The sequence below is a fragment of the Cavia porcellus genome, unplaced genomic scaffold (assembly GCF_034190915.1).
Source record: "Cavia porcellus strain 051 isolate PalLab524CR breed Dunkin Hartley unplaced genomic scaffold, mCavPor4.1 scaffold_6, whole genome shotgun sequence".
In the NCBI taxonomy this organism is placed as follows: Eukaryota; Metazoa; Chordata; class Mammalia; order Rodentia; family Caviidae; genus Cavia; species Cavia porcellus.
In genome coordinates, this window is record NW_026947489.1 from 7740146 (window position 1) to 7760906 (window position 20761).

The 20761-nt window shown below is 40.6% G+C and overlaps 1 protein-coding gene across 6 annotated transcripts in view; it reads right to left on the minus strand.

Moving 5' to 3' along the window:
• The window catches only part of Entrep2 (endosomal transmembrane epsin interactor 2), a 412216-nt gene that overhangs the window by 197809 nt on the left and 193646 nt on the right, over positions 1-20761 (minus strand). For 5 of the 6 annotated variants that reach the window (XM_063249890.1, XM_063249886.1, XM_063249889.1 and 2 more), the window contains one exon: positions 15170-15226. The exons of the other annotated variant lie outside the window; for it this stretch is intronic. In XM_063249890.1, the coding sequence (XP_063105960.1) occupies positions 15170-15226 (57 nt within the window). The remainder of the gene's footprint in view (positions 1-15169; positions 15227-20761) is intronic. 6 annotated transcript variants of the gene reach the window in all.

A 20761-nucleotide genomic window follows, 5' to 3' on the forward strand; every position in this document is an offset into this window, starting at 1 on the left:
ACTTTACAACCTGAGTCTCCATATAAAATGAAAAAAGGGGGTTTAGTGCAGAGAAAAATGCTAACACATTTCCACAGAAGACTTCTAGGTTAATTTCCTAGTAGTAGAATTTAGCAACAATGAAATGCACTTTATTTCCATGGTGACGATGGCTATAGAAATAAGGATGATGCCCACTGGGTGCCTATTTGTGCTTAAAATCAGTGAACTCTATACTTAAAACAAGTACATCTTATTCTTTCAAATGATGAGAAGATGTTTATCTTTATTTTCAGTAATTTAATAAATGTAGAACTGGGGATATTTTAGAAAACTTACAGGACAACCTACAAAGAAAGAGGTGAGATGTATTTTTTAAAAGGTATCATTGACCCAAAGTTAAAATAAAGAACTATTTTGATAAGTACATCAAAAGATATGCAAGTACTGTCCAGAAAAATAACAATACTCAGCTGAAATACTTTGTAAAAAGGACTAAAGAAATGAAAAAGAATAATACTTCATGGTCAGGATCATCCAGTATTATAAAGATGTTAATCCTACCTGCTATAGTTTAGATAAGTACCCCCAAAAGGTTCTTGTGTTGAAGGCTTGGTCCTTGACTTGGACTTGTGAGAGGTCCTGCACTGCAGAGGGACTACGCTTTCAAAGGAAGGGGTAGGGCCTAGCCCCCTCCTTGCTGGGTTTTCCTCTTCCATGTGCCCCACCATGATATGCTGCCTCACACAAAGCAAAGAGAACAATCAGTCATGCACTGGGACCTCTAAAGCTGTGACTGTCATGGTTAATCTTGAGTGTCAGCTTGATCAGAATGGAAAATGCGCAGGAAATTAAACCCACACTTCTGGGTGTGTCCACTTATTACCTTGGGACTATATTTGGTCCTTGGTCCTTTCCTCTCTAGTTCATCCCACACTTTCCTTCCTGGCTACCACGAGTTGAGCAGCTTTCCTTCATCATCCCCTCCTGCCATGATGTTTCAGCCTTAAGTTTAGCAGACCATGGACTGAAACCTCTGAAACCATAAGGCAAAACAAACCCCTCTTCCTTTAAAGTGTACGTGGCAGGCATTTGATCCTGCAATGAAAAGGTGACTAATACAGTATGCTAAACCTTTTCACTTTATAAGCTGATTATTTCTGTATTTATTATAGTAAGGTAAAGCTAGCTACCATAACTCCTAAAGTGATTTATAGATACGAAACAATTCTATCAAGAATCTCAACAAAGAATTTTGTACGGAATCTGACAAGCTAATCCTAAAAGCTCCATAAAAGAACAAAGGGTCAAGAACAGCCAAGACAGTCTTGCAGATAAAACAGTAAAGACCTGTGTTTTGGTAAAGATATCACATACATAAGACAGATACTTTCTTTCATCTTCCAAAAGTCACTCTGCAGAGAATCAGTATAACGGATTTTAAAACTTTCTATTAGCTATTAAATAAAATTGTTTAAGGTTATTTTGTTGATTTTAATCAGATTAACAACAGTTGAACCACACAAAAAAACTAAATGGGAAAACATAATTGAGTCTTCTTTTCAATCCTAATCAGAATTTTGGTGTACTGATAAAAAAAAACTTAAATTTATAGCAATCTGATTTAGTACACATAAAAACTACTATAGGATATAAATGTATCAGCATCACCACTACCTTGTGTCTAGCATAAAATTATACAGGGATCTAAGATAAGGTCCTTGAGTGCTATTTTTCATTAAAAGAAGTTGGGACATTTGAAAGAAAATCTGATAAGTAATAGCTTAGAAGGTAGAATATTTTAGAGCTGGCTAAGTAGAGACAGCTCCTTAGAACTGCATATTAAATTCACTTTCAATTAGTCTGGTTCAGCATTTTATTCGTATGATTTGTATGGTTGGTGATACTTTTAAAATTAACTGTGCCACAGACAGGCATATCACATACTTCTCAGCTGTAATAATTTTTCTAATGCTATATCTTTATAACAGTAATTGCCTTCTTTCTGAAAGAATATGCATTTTGGATATAGTGACACTTCATCTATTTCTTTTCTTATACTTGAGCTATCTCAGCATATTAGATTTTTTCCTTAATGACTTTCTTCTATTATGAGACCACAAAGACCCTAGGGAAAAGGAAGTCCATTAGGAAAGGAAGCATTTTAGGGCAGGGTGGAATTTCTAAGGTGGACATCAGACAATTCTTGCCAAGAATAGACCGAACAAAAGCTTTCCCATTTCCTTTAACATTTCCTGTGAATTTTAACATATCTTTAAAAATAAATGGCCAGGAGATTTGCAAGACTTATTAATAAAACAATGAATTAAATTGCCAGCACAGCAAAGTATGCCGCTGGTCACCGCACCTCCCACTGTCAGTTGTGGGGTCCTGCTCCTCACTGCTCAGCTATGGGCAGCTCACAGAACACCCTGTTTAAACCATTTGGATCAAGCAACAATGGATTCTCCTGCTCCAATAGCTGGCTCTCTCTTTTGCAGGACACAAAGAGTCCTGTCTTGGTTACTTTTGTCACATTGCTAGGCCAAAATACCTGACACCCAAAATGAAGGAACAACAGGTTTATTTAGCTCACTGTTTGTGGAGGTTTCCATCCATAATCAGTTGACTCCAAGGCAAGGTGGCATGGCACAGGGGCAACACCTCAAGGTAGCCAGCAAAAGCAGCCAAAAGCAGGGAGGAGAACAAGCCTCTTCTCATCACTTGTATTGTATGAGGGCAGCTCCCCACTCCCAGAGCAGATGCACAGCTCACACAATGGCTATACCCTCTCCTTGCACAGGATGAGGATATTTACAAAGAATCCTGGCTCCCTACTGAGTATCTTAGTTAAACTGATCAAGTTGACACAATGTTTCAACCATAACAAAACCCTACAGCCCTTTGGTTCAGAGAGCCATTCGATGGAGTATGTCCAGAAGACATTCTGAGAAGTTATTCCATGAGCAGGTGGGGCCGCAGTCTAAAGTGACCTCCTGATGTCAGAAACACTCAAAACAACTGTGAATGAAGCTGGGGAGAAAATTCAAGAATAAGTTTGTGCTTCTACTACTGCTGTCTTTTCTCTAAAAAGTTTTGGACATACTCCTGGATCCCTGTATCTAGGCTTTTTGCTGCTCCCTGGTTTTGTTTTTGGTGTCCTACCGGCCTGCAGGACTCTACACTCTAACCTACCCACCCTGCTCTCTAACCTAATTTGTCTCTAATATTGCCATTCACCAATATTAAGGTTGAATCCCATTCTCGCTATAAATCAGTATGTGACAATCTGTCCCCACTTCAACACCAGGGAAACTATCACAGCACAGTGCAAAGAGCACGCCCTTGAAAATAGGAAGAAAACACTGCTGTATCCAAGTTTCAGCAGTTGCTACTGCTGAAATTGTGGGTAATTATGTAACCCTTGCAAGGGCCATGGTCTACATTCACAGCAGTGAATCCTTCTCTTGGACGCCTGCTGTGGGCTATGTACAGAAACCAGGAAGTATTAGGAGGTGACCATCTTTCTAAGCAAAAAACTGTACACACAATTTACGTCTTCATTAAATTCTAACTTACAGCAGCTTCTTCCCATTCTCTTACACAGTCAAGTCTTTCAACTTCACGGGTCTGCTTCACAGATTCAAGCACTTTGCACTGGAACTTCCAATAGGAAATCTCCCAAACCTTGTCATAGAAATGTTCAGGGGGAAAATCTGCATCTACTTGAACACAGACAGACATTTTCTTTTCATTATTCTCTAAATAACACAGTATAATATCCATGTACATTATATTACATATTATAAATAATGTAGACATGATGGCAAGGGTACAGGGCGGATATGGGTAGGTTACATGCAAATATTGTGCCATATTTGTGTGAGACTTGAGCACCCATGGGTTTTTATATTTGTGAGTCCTGGAACCAATCCCTCAAAGACACTAAAGCATGACTACATGACTATTTTAATGTAATGGCTTGTTACATCTTGGACAAGTGTTCCCCCAAAGACCTATGTGTTTGAAGCCTGGTCTCTGGCCCATGGGCTGTTGGTGAATGGTGAAATGGTTAAGGGGTGGATCCCATGGAAAGAGGTTAGGTCACTGGGGCTATGCTCTTGAAGAAGATACTAGGATTCAGGTCCCTCTGTTTCCTCTCTGTTTGCTTCTCAGTTGCTATGAGGTAAAAAGCTTTGTCCAACACGCACTCTCTACCATGAGGCACTGTCTCACCACAGGCCCAAAAACCACAGTGCCAAATGACCATGCACTGGTCCCTTTGCATTATAAAGTAAAAGGCACCATTCCTCCTTAGACTTTATCTTAGGTGTTCTGACACAGTGGCTAACACATGGCTGTTTGTGTTTTCCCAATTCAAATCATTTCCCTACGCAGGATGTAAAATTTTTGAAAGCAGGCCCACACCTCATCCTCCTTTGTCTCTATCTCATCACACAGCTCTGTGCCTTCCACAGTGAATTACAGTCACACGGAGGATGACTGTGGCGGAGCCCCATCACCTAGCAATTCTGAGAACACTGTGTACTCCGCCCTCTCCCTATGCAGACAGAACAAACAGTGAATACACACCAGGCCCGGCAAAGAGCCATGTGCTCAGCATTACCCCCTCCCAGGCCACAGCTCAGCACACTGAAAAACACACAACAAAGCTTCCATTAGCAGCAACTGGGGAAACTTTCTCTGCTGGAAACATCTTCAGATTTTGTTGACGTCCACAACAGGGGATCCTAAGCAAATTTACTGTAATCAAGAGATGAGTCGGTGTCTTTAAGTCCAGCTACACACACATGGCCACAGAGCTAAGGAACCCATAGACATGGATTAAGGAAAAGCACTCAAAGCATGTGGGTTGATACCACAAGCGTCCAGGACTCCATTCAGAGCAACATCTGGATACCTTGAGCTCACAAAGGTGGTCCGATCGCCTTTGTGCTGTTCTGACGGATCTCAACATCCTCTCCACCTCTGCGTGTATGAGAAGACTAATATTCTCCAACTGAGGGACTGGGGAGTAATTTGTTTTTTCCAACAGTCAGTCCAAAGCAACAAATAGGGAAAAGCCTATTATAATTGTTCCCTAGATGCTGTATTTAATTCCTTATGACTTTGAGCACATAATTACTTATTAGGTATCTTTGTCTATCTTATTTTTAATCTTCCTATTCACGCTATCATGTCTTGCCAAAAGTAAGTTTTAGTACATTTCCAATTAAAACCTTGCCTAATGTATCAAAATACAAGCACTGATACTTTGAAGTAATGTGACTGGAGCAAATATAAATCACTGTCGTGTTTTAACAAAAGTGAATATTTTATCAATGGGAGTTTTTAATTTCACGTCGTCTTGAGTGGTTTCCTTAGGTAATACTTTAATGCATTGTCAGCTTTTGATTAGACTTGTTTTCCCTAATGACATTTAATACTGCTGTAAGTTTAAAAGGAGCCTATTAGTTTATTTCATAAGCCATATTGGAGTTGCCTTTTTAGCAAAGTAAAACTGTGTTGTGTAAGGCCCTGCACAAATAAAGATGGATACAGTTTATTTCCTCTCCCACACTTAATCATTGAAGGCTTCATCTTTAATGTGATAAAGCAAAATATATTCTCCTAAAAAGAGGTCTTGAGCCTGACCAAAGAAACTCCCAAAGTGGATTTATAATGAATTTTCTGGATAAATGATGACTCCAAATACATTTACATTAAACATATTAACCTTTTACTCATCTGTATTTTTAAATAGCATATTAAAGTTACATTTGAGCTCACTTGATGGCTGAGAAGGTAAACCCTGCAGGCTTTCTATAACTCATATTAAAGGTTAAAGTGAGTCATACTTTTTTCCCATAGAGTGTGGTCAAACATCCAACTTTAACTGAATTTCAGATGGGCACAACAGGAAACATTTCTGTTAATACAAAAATTCAAAGAAATTTTTCAAAAGAAGCTAATATATATGTAGCATAAGAATTTTTTGTAGCGTAAGATTTTAAGCTTTCTTATACTGAAAAATGATCACTACAGTGATAAAGAGAGCGAGATTTAAAAAGCACTTATCTGGGCTGAAGTCTATTTATCATATGCTTCCCATACTGTGGTGTTTCCGTGTTTCATTAAACACTGCTTGAGAAAAACAGAATTCAAGCTGAAGGGAAAGACAAAGTTATTTCTCTTCATCAGTTGTCTATATTTCCAATAAAACTGATACTATAAGAATCAGTCACTAGTCCTTAAGAATAGCTATATAGAACTGGCTTTTTTAAGCCCAGGACTAATACTTAGACATTCACTGTTACCACCCCAGATGGTTCCAGGAAGTTAAGCTCCAAAGGACTGCAAATATTCTAACCAGTGTCCAGGACAGCACCAGAGCAAAGATGGCTCTCTGGGTCACACACGTGACCATCAGGGACCAAGGCAACCCTACACGTAAGAACTGCCCAACACCTACTGGAATCAACACCAAACTGGGGAAGTCTTGTTTTGTGAGGGAAGAAATATGGAAGCAAAATAACCTACCTTCCTCTATTTAACAGTTTTTGATTTAAAACACTACACGAGAATTATTGGACCTAAGTGTACTGTGTTATATCTAATCTGACGTGCTATAGTAATTCAAGGCTGGGCTGCAAAAGAGGCTGAATTGGGGCTGAGGATTTAGCTCAGCGGCATAAGCACCTGCAATGCAAGCAAGTAATTGTGAGTCTGATCCTGGTACCAAAAAAAAGAGGCTGAATTATACTTAGTAAGCTAAGGAATGAGGTTTTTAAGTTAAAGGTCTCATACAGAAGTGAAATCAGAAGCGACAGTATTTCTGTGCTGGGGTTTCATTCAGCTCTCTTGCTATAAAGCTGTATCGTGGTAAGAGCTTTTCCTTATCCACCTAAAATGTAGAACTCAGACATCTGTTTTGGAAAACCACGCAAGCTGTAAAGCATAACTGGTGTAGGAGAAAGAAACTGGTCATACCTTTAACCTATTGTTAGCCATTTTAAATAAACTAAATCTACCCCCATTTGGCGGTTGTGCATCAAGCTTTTTAAAATTACTTATTATTCAAAATAGATTTTATTTTTCAGAAATCTTGTTGCTTCTGATTTCTATAATTGCAAGCATCAATGTAGTTCCAGGTTTGCAGCAAAACTGAGCACAACGTAGAGATTTTACATTTCTCTCTCCCTCCTGACATGCCCACCTCCACCTACTGACCACATCCCCCTTCTCAGGGGTACATCTGTCACAGCCAATGAGCCCACACTGATACCACCGACCCCAGATCCGTGGCTTATATTAGGATCTACTCTTGGTGTTGTATGTATTGGGACAAACGTGCAGAGTAGTTTCACTGCTTTAGAAGTCCTCTGTGCTCTGTTTATTTACGCCTCCCCTGCAAATACTGTTCCTTTTAGCATCTCCACAATTTTGGCCTTTCCAGAAAGCCATACAGTTGGAATTAGACATGACTGGCACGTTTCACTTAGCAATATGCATTAAATTTTCCTACTGTCTTTTCATGGCCTCAGAGCTCATTTCTCTTTAGTCTTGAATAATGCTCCACTGCCAGGATGTGCCAGTTTGTCTACCCATTCACCTAGTGAAAGATGATGCTGTATCTCTCTGCTTCAGCTCTTGGGGACTATGATCTCCAAAAACTATAAGAAACACAGATTTTAATATTTGTGAATGCTACTGTGATTCATCTTCCTCTGACAGAAGTCAACAGGGAAAAAATGGAGTATAGCTGTTAAGATTTTCACAACCCAAACATATTGAACTTTGTGTCTTCCACACAAACTGCATTTGTTAATTTTAATAGAGGCTCAGGAGTATGGGTCTCAGCACCATGCACCCCACAGCCCCCCCGAGCCAGGTGTACGGTAAAGCCCAGCTTTCATTCTGGAACAATTATTGCTGAGGCTTCTAAGGGCACATCAAAATTTAAGAGCCACTAACATGGGTGGTTAGATGACATCTGTGATTGTCTACTTATTTAAAACCTACTTTGTTTTGCTTAATACATGAAGCTTTATGTTATTAAATTTAATATGTTATGTAAACTGGGATATCCATATCAGCTTTATTGCAGTATGATTAACAGGAAAAGAAAATCCAACCATTTTAACTACACAGATCAATGAATCCTAACAAACATATCTAGTCATGCAAATAACAATCAAACCAGAACGTTCCACTGCCCCCAACAGGTTCTCTGTGCATCTCTCTTGTCAATATCTTCCCACCAAGCCCCAAGCCACCACCAGTCTGTTCCACATCACTAGAACTTCACAAAAATGCAATCAATGTAGTCATTTGCACCTGCTTCTTTTATTCAGTGAATTGCTCTTGAGATTTATCCATGTTTCATGGATCAAGCACGAGAACTAGGAGAACCCCCAGTGATATTCTTCCAAAAAGGTATAAAACCACTTAGCAAAAACTGCCCAATAAACGAGACAATAAATAACTGTATTCCACACCTCTCAGATGATAACCTTGAATAACAGGTGATTTCTATTTTAGGATAGCAAGGGGATTTGAAGCTCCATGAAATAAGACTAATGATCTTTTCAGATATACTGTCAAATCATATACACGATAAATTTCTTTTTAAACATCACCTGCTAGCTGAATATTAAAAGCAATTGGGGCAGGGGTGATATTAGCAAAAATGTCAAAGTAAAGACATCAGAAAATTCTCTCCTCAGAAAAGGAAGAAAAACAGAGAAACTGGCAGAATCAACTTGCTCAGAACTCTGGAAATTAACAAGGAGCTCACAGCAACTTCCGGGATTTTTGCTCAGATAAGAGAGAGGGATCTAGTTAAAATAGTGAGGTTTGTGGGTTTCTGACTTTCCCAAATCCCATTTTCTATTTCCCAACTCAACAGTGGCCTTGAAAAGTAATTCACATTCCTGGTAGAGCCTGGAAGCCACCCGTGGGAAAAGAACAAAGATGGGGTTCTTTCAGAGCCTCATTTCCAAACAACTGTCATAACACAGCTGTTAGGTGAATCCCTGGAAGACCCTCTCAAGGCTATTTGTATTTGACCTGACCTGGAGCCTACCCAGGATGAAATGCTTCTTTCCTGGGCACCAACTGTCAAATACACTTATAGGCAAGTGTTTTCACTTTGCAGCTGTCTGAGCAGTGGTTAATAGTTATAGCAAAGAAAATATCAGACCCCCCAAAAAATTTAAAACAGAAAAGTAAGATATCTACAGTGCATTTGAAAAGCTTCAACATTTTGCAGAAAATGGATTGGAACATGCATGCATGTGTGTGTGTGTGTGTGTGTGTGGTTATTCAGGAAATACACACACACATATTCAGGAAAGACTTGAGAAAGCTCTAAACTCTCACCTTGGACTTTGAAATTCTAGATCTAAATAAACAAGAAATTAAAGTTGAAGACCTTCTAACAACCGCATCTGCCTGCCAATATGCTGACCTAATGCTCCAGAGGACACACAGACCCACTCAAAAAAGACAGGGAGAAGTACAGGCTCCAGGCGTCTAAGGATATCTCTGGCTGACTGCTAAACTGAGCAGACAATCCAGTAGCCACACTGATGGGGAATACAGATGTGTCAGCGCTAGTTCTGAAAAGTCACTAAACAAAGAACAACATTTACAGTAAGCATCATCAAGAGCAAACTACGGAGAGGAGAGGAGTCTGATTTTCAGGAGTGTCATCTGTTATTGAAAATGCAAGACATCTAAAGATACAAGTACGTATGGCCCATATGCAGAGCGACAAAAATGACCAATATAAGTGGTTTTTCAGGAAAGCCAGATGATAAATTTAGGAGACAAAGACAAAATCAGCTATTTTAAATATGTTCAAGAATCTAAAGAAAATTTTACATAATAAACTAAATGAAAATATGAGGACCAAGGCTCATCGAACAGAGAATATCAATGAAAAGAAACCACAAGAACCAATTTGAAGTCATAGAGTTGAAAAGTACAGTAATTCAAATGATGAATTCTCTAAAGTATATTTCAGTCTGGGCATCAGGGATGAGGGATGAAGAAAAACAAGCAGATCTTAAGAGATCAGACACCATAAAGTTTATCAAAACACAGGTAATGAGAATATTAAAATACAAGGAGAGACAGAAAAAGATGGAGTATTTGAAGATATTATGGCTCAAAACTTCTTGAACTGGGTGAAATATATGAGTCTAAACACCTAAACTCAAACCCTATGTGGGTTAAGCTAAAAAAGATCCACACCTAGACACACATTAATCAGACTGTCAACACGAAAGACTCATGAAAGTAAGAGAAAAGTAACTTCTCACATACAAAGGATTCCAATGAGTCCAACGTCTAGTTTCTCATAAACCACGCAGGACAGAACCTCGTATAAAGGGCACATTCAAGATTCTGAAATTAAAGAATTCCTAAAGAATTCCTTGTCCAAAAAAAACTATCTTTAAAATGAAGGAGAAATTAAGACAATCTTAGATAAATACAGAATATATATTGTTATAAGACCACTCCTATAAAAAAGCAAGAAAGGAAAAGTATAGGATAGTACAGAAGAGATAGCTCTTTCTTTTCTTGTATGATGTAAAGGAAAACTACATAAAGCAATAATTACATTGGGACCCCAATAATTAAAGATGTAGTATGTGACAAAAACAATATAGAGCAGGCAGAAAAGATGGAGATATATAAAAGCAAGGTTTCTATATAGTATTGTATTTAAGTTAGTATTACTGTAAACTAGAGTACTACATGTTATAATATTCATTGTTATATGCAGGTAAATCTCTAAGAAAATACAAACATTTTTTAACACAAAAGAAGGAAAATATTGTAAAATGCTTAACAGACTATGCATCCACTAGGAGTTCACGAAAGAGGAAGAAAGGATGATCAAGGACATAACATCAGACATTTCCCTAGCAACTTTCTTTTTCTGGAAGTATCTAACAAGCAAATAATTAGAACAAGTACAGTTCACTCTGGTACATGATAACTAGATACACAATACACAGTATCTTTTCAATGTTTAAAAGAACAGTTTCAGAATCATGAAGCAAGAGATATTTTAAAGTAAAAAAAGAAAACCAAAAGCCACATAAAGATTTTTTAAAACCAGATTTTACAAAATAAAAAGCATTCCTACGTTAAGAAAATTCCACTTTATTATAAGTTAAAAGACAATGGATTTGAATTAGCAACCTAGAAAATATTGCTATATTAAGAAATCCCAGAAATAAATGAAACCCATCTTCAGACAAAGCTACTAACACACAATTCACATAAGAAATAGGATACAAAATCTTATTATTTAGTTTACTTCCATCACATCTATTTTTGTTCCCCCTTTCCGTTTTCTGAATTCTTTTAATTAGGTGTTTTTGTAACTTTATTTTACATCCAACTCATAGGAGGTGGCAGGCTTCTCATTGTCCTCCTTGTCTGATGGGCTGATGTCTCGTTATTGATTTCTTAGCCAACTGTTTTGTTTTGGTGGTTACTCTAAGGTTTACAAGTATGGAGTGATCAAAATATATGGTGAATATTTAAATTTTTAAAATCTATTAAAAGGACACATTACCATTAAACTCCTTCAAAATAGTCTCCTTCACTTCAAACACATTCAATCCATCTTTCTTGCCCCTTTTTTGAAGTAGTTCTGAAAGTACTCTTTCATGTGTATTTTTACTAACTGCGATAAATATACAGTGAATCCTGTTGCCCGGCGCCATCCAATCGAAAGGCAGGCTCACAAAGACGCGTCCTCTTCGATCTTAATTCACCAGATCCGGAATTGTGCAGCTTCAGGCTCTTCCCAAAGGCAAAATGCCCATTGAAAGGCAAGTGTTTTAAATCAATTAAGGACATCAAGGCAGCCACAATCATGCAACTAAAGACATTCATGAAAAAGGACTCCCAGGACAGCTCCAGAAAGAGGCAAGAATGACAAGATAAGTGTGCTGGAATTTAGGAGGAAGAATTAATGGCGACGTGTCACGGGGATTAACGGCAATATGTCCTTTACTGTAATCATCTTTTTATTTAAACAAACATTCACCATATTTTCCAGTCACACCGCATACACATTTGAATGTGTCCCAATTTACATCAAGAGATACTACAATTTTTCATGTGTGGTTTAATAATTTTACAACGCATACTTCTATTCCAACTTTGCATTATGCTTTTCATACAGCATACTTATACAAATGTTACGAATGTCATGATATATTGGTATGTTTTTCCTCTTGTTTCTTTATGTTGCTTTTTCTTTATGTATTGAGTTTCTTATGCCTACGGAATTACAGGTTTTATTCAATTTTGGAAAAACATCTATTATTTCTTTAAATATTTTTTCTGTCCAACCCTACGCACATATATTAGGCTTTTTCAAATTGTTCCATACAGATCTGTGGTGTTCTATTCATATTTTTTAAAAAGCATTCTTTCCCTGTGTGCTTCATCTGGGATAATTTCAATTGCAGCATCTTTGAATTCACTAACCTTCACTGTGACCTAACCTGCCTTACCCCTCACCCAGTGGGTTGTTTTTCTCCCTTACATTGTAGTTTTCATCACTGAAATTTCAGCCGGGTTTTTTACATCTCCATGTGTCTACTTAACTTCTGAAACATACAGAATATTATTTTATATTTTATTTAATCTTCTTGTCCAATATGTGTGTCTGTTTTTTATCAGTTTCAGTGAGTTCATTTTTCGCCAGATTTAGGGTCATATTTTCTTCATAGGAATCTTTGATTAGATACCAGATACCGTAACCATTACCTACTTGGTGCTGGATACTTTTTCATTCCTATGAATATGCTTGGACTTTGTTCCAACACATTGTTAAATCACCAGGAAACCAACTGGTTCTTTCAGATTTTTGCAAAGGAGACAACAGTTTTGCTAGGCTGCTTTCACTCCAGGGCTAATTATTCCCCAACATTGAGAGAGGATTCCAGTGACACTCTGTTGAGTGCCCTAGGGTATCACGGGTCTTCTGGTGTGCAAGGTGGGAAAACCTTGGTATATAGCTCAATGACACAGAACCTGCCTGGCAAGCACAAGGTCCTGCATTCGATCCCCATTACTCTCCCCCTAAAACAGTGAAGTTGAAATGCCAGCCTTTCTTGGTATCCTGTAAACAAAGGAGTCCAAAGGCTTAGGGAGCCTGGAGCAATGTTCAAGTGTGTTTATCGTGTAAGGTCTCATCTATCCCAGGAAGATTGAGAACACGCCTTTCATTATAGCTACCAGAAATAAATTTATGAGGGTCCCAGAAGTTCCTGAAGACCTCTATGGTGACTCCTCTCAGTAAGCTGGTGAGGAGATTTCTGTGCACTGAGCACTCACTGAGTGTGATGGGATCTCAGGGTGCAGGGGCCAAGTGGGGGTGCTCAGTCACCAAGGGCCATGTGGATGTGTCTGCAGAGCCAAAGACACGATCGAACAGACTGTCTCAGAAGATTGTATTGTAGGCCACAAGGGGCTCTGGGTGTCCAAGTCAACTCTTGCACACACCTACCTTTTCAGGCTGCTAAGATGTAGTGACCAAAGTAAACCAGAAAGTCAAATTCCTCAAACATTGAAGTATATGCAAACAATAGTAAAAACACTACTAGATTTATATGGTACTCAAATTCCTATAGATCAGTTCTTTTAAAAAGTAGATATATTGTTTTTTAAAAACTGTACTAAAGGAACTATAATTTGTTATTTTTTTTAAATCTAAATTTTTAATCTCATAATTATTCATCTCTCAGTAGCATATGAGATTGCATATAATCTAGTAGATAGCTGATAACTTGTTTCCTGAAGTTTTATTCAATCATACTACCTGAAATGATTTGGAAGACTTTCCATTATGGATAGCTAAGCCAGCAAAGGTTCTTTATTGACTCTTTTGAAAAATCGTTTCACTAGAGGTATACAATCTGATTCCCAGTTTGGTGTCCAGGATAGCACAGAATTCTTTGTATTCAGTGCAGGGAAGACCATTCCTTCAATCAGAAGAGACAAATAGCACATACAAAAACACTACCACAGTGCACAGAAATACACACTCTTTATGGACACAGCTGTCTTGCTTTCAGCATCTAAAAAGCATCAGCTATTGATCTACAAGCTGGGGCTGTTCCAAAATAATTTAACCATCAGCAGGTTAGGATGTGGGAGTCTATGGATGAGTAAAATGGACCAGATGTTGCTGTTTGTTAAGGACGGATGAAGTGTACACAGAGGCTCACTACACTGGTTCCTCTACTTTTGATTGTATTTGAATATTTCTACAAAATAGTCATTAAAAGGAAATTTCTTGTGCGAGCTACAATAGAAAGAAGTACAACTGAATTCAACGCCGCCCTCTTTCCCCAGCATCTTTGCAGGATGTCATGGTTGTTCTCATGGAGGAGGCGCCTTCCACAACAGATTTGCTTTTTTTTCTCTTTCCATTAACATTTAGCACATGTCATTATATCCCAAGTCCAACTACTTACAAACAAGGTTGTAAATAATTGATTAATACAAAAGGAAAAAACTACCATGCTGTTGTTTTCATTATCCATCAAGACCCGGAGAATCTCTTCCTCTAATCCTGACACACACATCAATAGATTAATGCATACAATGAGAAGGACAGGCACACAAATCAATAGACCCAGCTCTGTTTGTGAGACTTTGAGAGACAAAAGCCATCATCTGTCTCCATCTTGCATGTGGTCCCTACCTTAGCACTGCGCCCAGAAATTCTTCTATTCCAGAACATCTTTAGCATACCCTTACAGAACCCTCGTCTCCAAAGCGTGTGGATGGCAAGTATTTCTCAAACTCAGACACACCATGTGCTTTTCATGTGGTCTCATGTAAGCATGAAAATGCCTGCACCCACACTCTGAAAATGTTTGCTCACAGTACATCCTCAAGGGAGGACATCAAAAACCAAAAAGGAAGGGATGTGATATGAACACCCTAGGGGAACACTGAGGGAAAACTCAGAAGTGCAACCTGGAGGATTCACCGTGGTTCCTAAGACCCCACCAGCAGGCAGTGGCTATCAGGTCTGCATCCCACTTCCTGGCAAGAAACTGGAATTCAATTCACCACGGCTTCTGCCATGCTCGCTTCTCCACAGGCAGAGCCCCAGTCAGGGTCACCTTGAGATCCAGGTGTCACTTACCACGAGGGAGAGAGGCCTCTTCCATGAGACGACACCGATGAGTCCTGACAGCAGCACCTGGAATGACAGGTGGTACACAAAGGTGAGACACTCTAGAAACCAGGAGCATCATTGCTGGGAGCCCCTGAGCTAGTGACAGAGCCACGAATACTGAGCACCCAAGGAATGCCCGAGGGCCAGAGCCCCCCAGGAGAACAGGTGCTCCAGCCCTGAGAACACAGTGGGTAAGAGGTGAACTAGTTGTTAGGCAAAGAGCTTTCACCTGACATCAGCTTTCTAAGTGTATAAATAAACACACTGCAGTGGTTGAGCAGTTCCTTTCCTCTTGTGTTGGGAGCCGCCGACACCGGTCGCCTTACTTGGCGGACGTAGGGCCTGTGGGTGGGAGCGGAGCCTGAGCTAGATTGCCCCTCCCATCGAGTGAGCCAAGTTGGCGCCTGCTTCCTGCCCCCTGATTGCCCTGGCGACGTAAGCAGCCCGCGCAATAGAATAGTCTGCCTAGCAACAACTGATGTTAGCCAATCAGCCCGCATCGCGCACTTTGAACTGATTGGCCACTGTTACCCTATAAAAGTAAATGCCTCTCCCGCCACGAGGGAGAAGCACAGAGAGGAAGCACAGAGAGAGATAGAGAAAGTCCACCGGCGAGAAAGGGCTGGTGGCAGAGAGGAGGCCTCGCGGGGCCCACGCGGAGACAAATAAAGGCAAGGTTGCACACCGCCAGACTTTGTCGTGTGTCTTTCCTGCCGGCCGGGAGCGACCTCGACACTCTTGTCCAGAGAGAGGACACCACCTGACCTCAGCTTTCTATGTCTCTTTATTTCTTCATCCTCTCACCATCCTCCCCCCATGGAAATTTTAATAGCTGCACAGGATGTGGCTTGTCACATCAACCTCAACCCTTTCCACCTGGTGAAGGGCATGTAGGATCTCATACAACACACAAGCAGGTGACATGATCTGCGTTTCCCATCTAGATGTTCACGGCCTGCAGCTGTACCAGGAGGCACAACTGGCTTCTCAAGCCATCAGGGCATAACAAACTCCATTGCTTCACATCCCAAAAGACCCTAAGCCTCTATGTTATTTTGACATGCTCTTTAAAGTCACAGAGAGGGCTGAAAACACTACATGGAGGATGAGCAAAGCTGACCTCACTCCTCAGCCACCTGGCCACAGCCTCCTCTCTCTAGTCCCTTCCTTTTTCAGCTAATCCCCCACCTTACTAATAAGCAGTGTCTTCTTACAAGGTTCTAGAACTTTCCATACTTTGACTGTGAGCAGCACACCCTTTCACAGGGCCAATCTGTGCCCTTGCCTTGGCCAGGTCCTCCCAGCAGTCATCTTCCCCTCTCAGTTCCTCCTGTTGTCCTTATTACATCATCCACTATGGGACCCACTCCTCCAGAATCCTTCAGGGTCACTTTCTTGATGTTCTTCCTACCATCTGGATGCTCTTAAGCTCAGCCTCCCTCTAACTTCCTCCTCCCTTTGCCCAGATCAAGATCCTGGTCTCCTCTCGTTTGTCTCCTCTCTCCATGGCTCCCTAAGAGACTTAGCTATCATGAAACTCCTGGAACTCCATCCTCTGGTGTCACCTGCAGCCCAGAGCTCATCCCTAACTGCTACGCATTACACTGTCTGCCCAGCTCTGCTCCTGCTGCCTGCCACTCTCCATCCATCACGCCCAGAAGTGCATCTCCTGCTTCCACTCCCAGACCCAGTGTTCCTCTTGTAATCTCAGCCTTCCTCCCTCCTGGTCACTCAAACCCAAATCCTCTCCCTCACCCCTGACATCCAGCCAGATCCCAGGAGGGACAGAAGCCAAGGCTTGATATTCAACAGGGCAATGCATACAGAGGATCCGTTGTAAGATGTTTGGATCCTCCTGGGAAGAACTGCTCATACCTGCAGGGGCCAGGCAGTCAGGGACCTACTGGAAGATGTTAGCTGCATTTCCCCTGGATTAAAAGGGACTGACAAGACCCAGCGTGCTACTGAACTGAAAGTCTCAGAAGGTCACAGATTACAGTTCTCATATCCATCAGGTTCTACACAATACTTAGGAATTCTCCAAGAAGTGCTGACAGTTATGTACAACCAGTTCCTATGTTTCCAGACTAGCCAATGTCTTAGGGACATTGCCCAGTTTCCCTTTCTTTGTATTCTAGCTCCAATTCTAGGGAAATCCTTGACTCATACTTCCTACATCTTTCCATAGCTGTCTCCTAATTCTTCTTCAAAGCAGCACTAGTATCTCTGGGTTTGGACATGTAACGCATGAACATTTAAGACAGCCTCTCTGGGGTCAGATTCATCACCCTCAGCAGAGACACCATGCCCTTCAAATCATTTTGCAATCAAGTTACGAAGCAATTTCTCAGGTGGGTGTCTTGCTACAATGCTCCCCAGTATCTCCTGCTTAACAACTAAGATTCCAAGTTCATTTCTCCATCTCCAAATCTTCTTCTTTTGGCAAACTAGAAAATTGTGCCAAGAGTAGCATCATTTTCTGAGCTCACTGTGTTGTCCCTGTCAGTTATAAAGCAGGACTAGTTCTTCTGGGGGTCACTGTTTGGGGCCCCTCTTTCCCCTCTGCCAGACAGTCTTATTCTTGCCTAGGCTACAGTACTTGTCACTCAACTCTGACCTCAGGATGAACTGCCCTTCTGAAAGGCCTTCCCCTGTCTTTCCCACCTTGCCATGCATATGTGCCATGATAGCATCCAGAGAGAGGTGCCTGCAAGCCAGAAGAGAGCCTTCACCTGGCTCATCGTGCATGAACGTTGACCTTGGACCTTGCAATATCCAGAGTGGTGAGATAAAATACCCTGTCCGTTAAGCCTGCCATCTACAGCACTCTGTTAGGACAGCCTGTTGTGGCTTATATCCAGGTGTCCCCCAGAGGCTCATGCACTCATGAGCAGAGCTCTGGGGAGAGGATTGGACCGTGTAGGATCTAGCTGACTTGCTGTGCGCAGATTGGCCTGGATCTGATCAGGGAGCTGAGTCACTGATCTACCTCCCTCCCAGATACCCCTTTTTCCTCTGTCTCCTGGATGCTATGACCTGAGTAGTTTTCCTCCATCTATGCCCATCCACCATGATGCTTTGGTGTTTGAGTCTACTGATCGTGGACTGGGATATCTGAACTGTAAGCCAAAGTAAACTTCTGCTCCTGTAACTTGTGGGTGTCTGGTATTTTTGCCTCAGCCATGAGGAAAACGTCTAAGCCATAGTCCAAGACAACTAATTCATTAAGTTCATCAGCTATCAGAATAACAAAATATCCATAACAATTAACTCATAAAGAGAAAAGCTTTATTTAGAATCACAGGTTTGAAGGTTCTTGCCAACAATTGGTTGGCTTTGTTTCTCTGGTTCTGGGTCCAAAACACAAGGCAGAACCAGGATATTCATGTAATGCCCAGAAAACAAAAGACAAGAAAGGGCCAGGGTCTCACAATTCCTGTAAAGGACCCATTTCCAATGACGTAAGGACCTCCCACAAGGCGTTACCTCCCAAAAATTAACAAACTGGAGACTAAGCCTTTAACACAAGGACCTTTAAGGGACATTCAAGACCCCAAACATAGCACAATATTAGATCACTGTCCTATAATATCCACTCTTTCTCTCTTCATACACCCCAGAAAGAACAGAACTCCCTGCCTCTCCAACACAAAATTCTGGCATCAGCTTTAAAGATAGAAGACCTCACCACAACACCTTGGAGGTACCTTTTCACAGCCCAGGTGCTGGGTGCTTCCCTTCTCAGGATGTCTGCTCTGGTCCACTTGAAACCAGAGACTAGGAAAGAGGAATACATCCCTCAGAGCCATAGTAGGAAAAAGTTTAAAGCCATTGCTCTGAAACTATTAGGCTTAGCTTGAACTATGTTTGCCCAGTTCCAGCTACCCGTGAGGAGTCTATTGCATATTCTGACACTTCAATAATTCTGCAGGTTTATTTGGTACCACTCCTGTGGGAAAAAAGGGTCGTGAATCTAGTTAGCTGCAAAATTACTATCGTGAAATCTTTGTCCCATTTAATTTACCAGTTTTGTTATTCAAAGCCCACAGTTTAGAAAGAACACAAGGAAACTGAAAGGGCCATAATAGAGTACCATGTAATTAAACAGTGTGAAAGAAAAGCCACAGAAAACAGGAAAGGCATGAGGTTGCCCAGAGGAGGCTTCACTTTTCAAGCACCCCGAGCTGTTATAAAGACACAAACGCTTTCTTTGCTCCACTTCCCAGTCCAGCCCGGTAGAGGCAAGAGACGAAATTAGAAATGAGACAGGACTTCTGCTGTCAAGGGTGATGAAAGAGGGTAACAGTCTACCGGGAAGTAATGGTCTCGTTAGAGCCAAAAATCTTTCCCACTTGATTACTGCCACTGCCTGGACACAGAGGCTTGGAATAAATTAGCCTTTTAAAGTCTTGGTCTATAACACTGAAACTTCTTTCTCTATCTAAAATTAAGAATTTTCTTCAGGTCATTGAATCTTGTTCAAAAGCAAATGGCAAGGCAACATTTTCGGTAATGAAGCAAGTCCTTCCAGAATGCAGACTAGAAAGTCAATGAAATCACAGTCATGTGGCACATGGTACGTGTGCCCGATGGTTCCCGTGATGCCAGTGTAGCACGAGATGTCACCGTTTGTGTCTGGAGAAACACCTGCTGCGGTAATGGAGTGAGTAACATTCTGAGCTGCCGGGATTGAAGGAGTCTACTGAGCCCCGTCCTCCACCGTCTTTCAACTGCAGATCTCTCTGTGCACTGCACATTCTTCCTTCAGCCTCATGGAGCCTTTCTTAGCCTTTCTATGTTCCTGCCATTTTCTTCTTTCTGTGGGCCTTTGTTTTATGCATTACGCCTCCAAAGAAAGTCAACTCTCAACTACTCCCATTGTTAAAAAAAAAGATCTCTAGTCTTCCTTCTTTCCTTGAGCAGTAATAAAACCATTACACTGATGCCAACGATGAAAGAAAAAAGAGCAGTTAATATTAAAGTGTTTAAAAATATTCAGGGCTGTGGGTAGGGCTCAGTAGATCTCTTGCCTAGCATGCAGCAGGCCCTGCGTTTGACCCCCAGTATCACATACACACACAAATTCTAAACAACTCATGAGCTAAGAGAATGTCAATAGGAAACATATTGCAGTGGATTCTGTTGTAATGCATGTTTGTTTGATGCAAATTAATGCATATGTGTTGGGAATCAAATTCAACTGTCTTGTCTCTGCCCTGTAAGACACCATCTTCTCATAGGGCTGTTTATTCTAAAATTGTAATTACCAGACTCATTTTTGTTATTATATGAATTTACAAAGAAAGTGACATACATAAATCAGGCACAATGGCACACACCTGTAATTCTAGCACTCTGGGTAGGACTGCAATTTTTATCTACTTAATAAGATTCTATCTCAAAATAAAATAAGTTAAAAAAAAATGGTCTAGAGATGTGGCTCGGTGCAAAAGCCCTGGGTTAAATCCTGAGTACCAAAATCAAAAATAACACCAAGTAGCTTATATGACACATTTTATAAATATTTTATGTTTAAAAATTTAGAAATTGGTTTCTTAT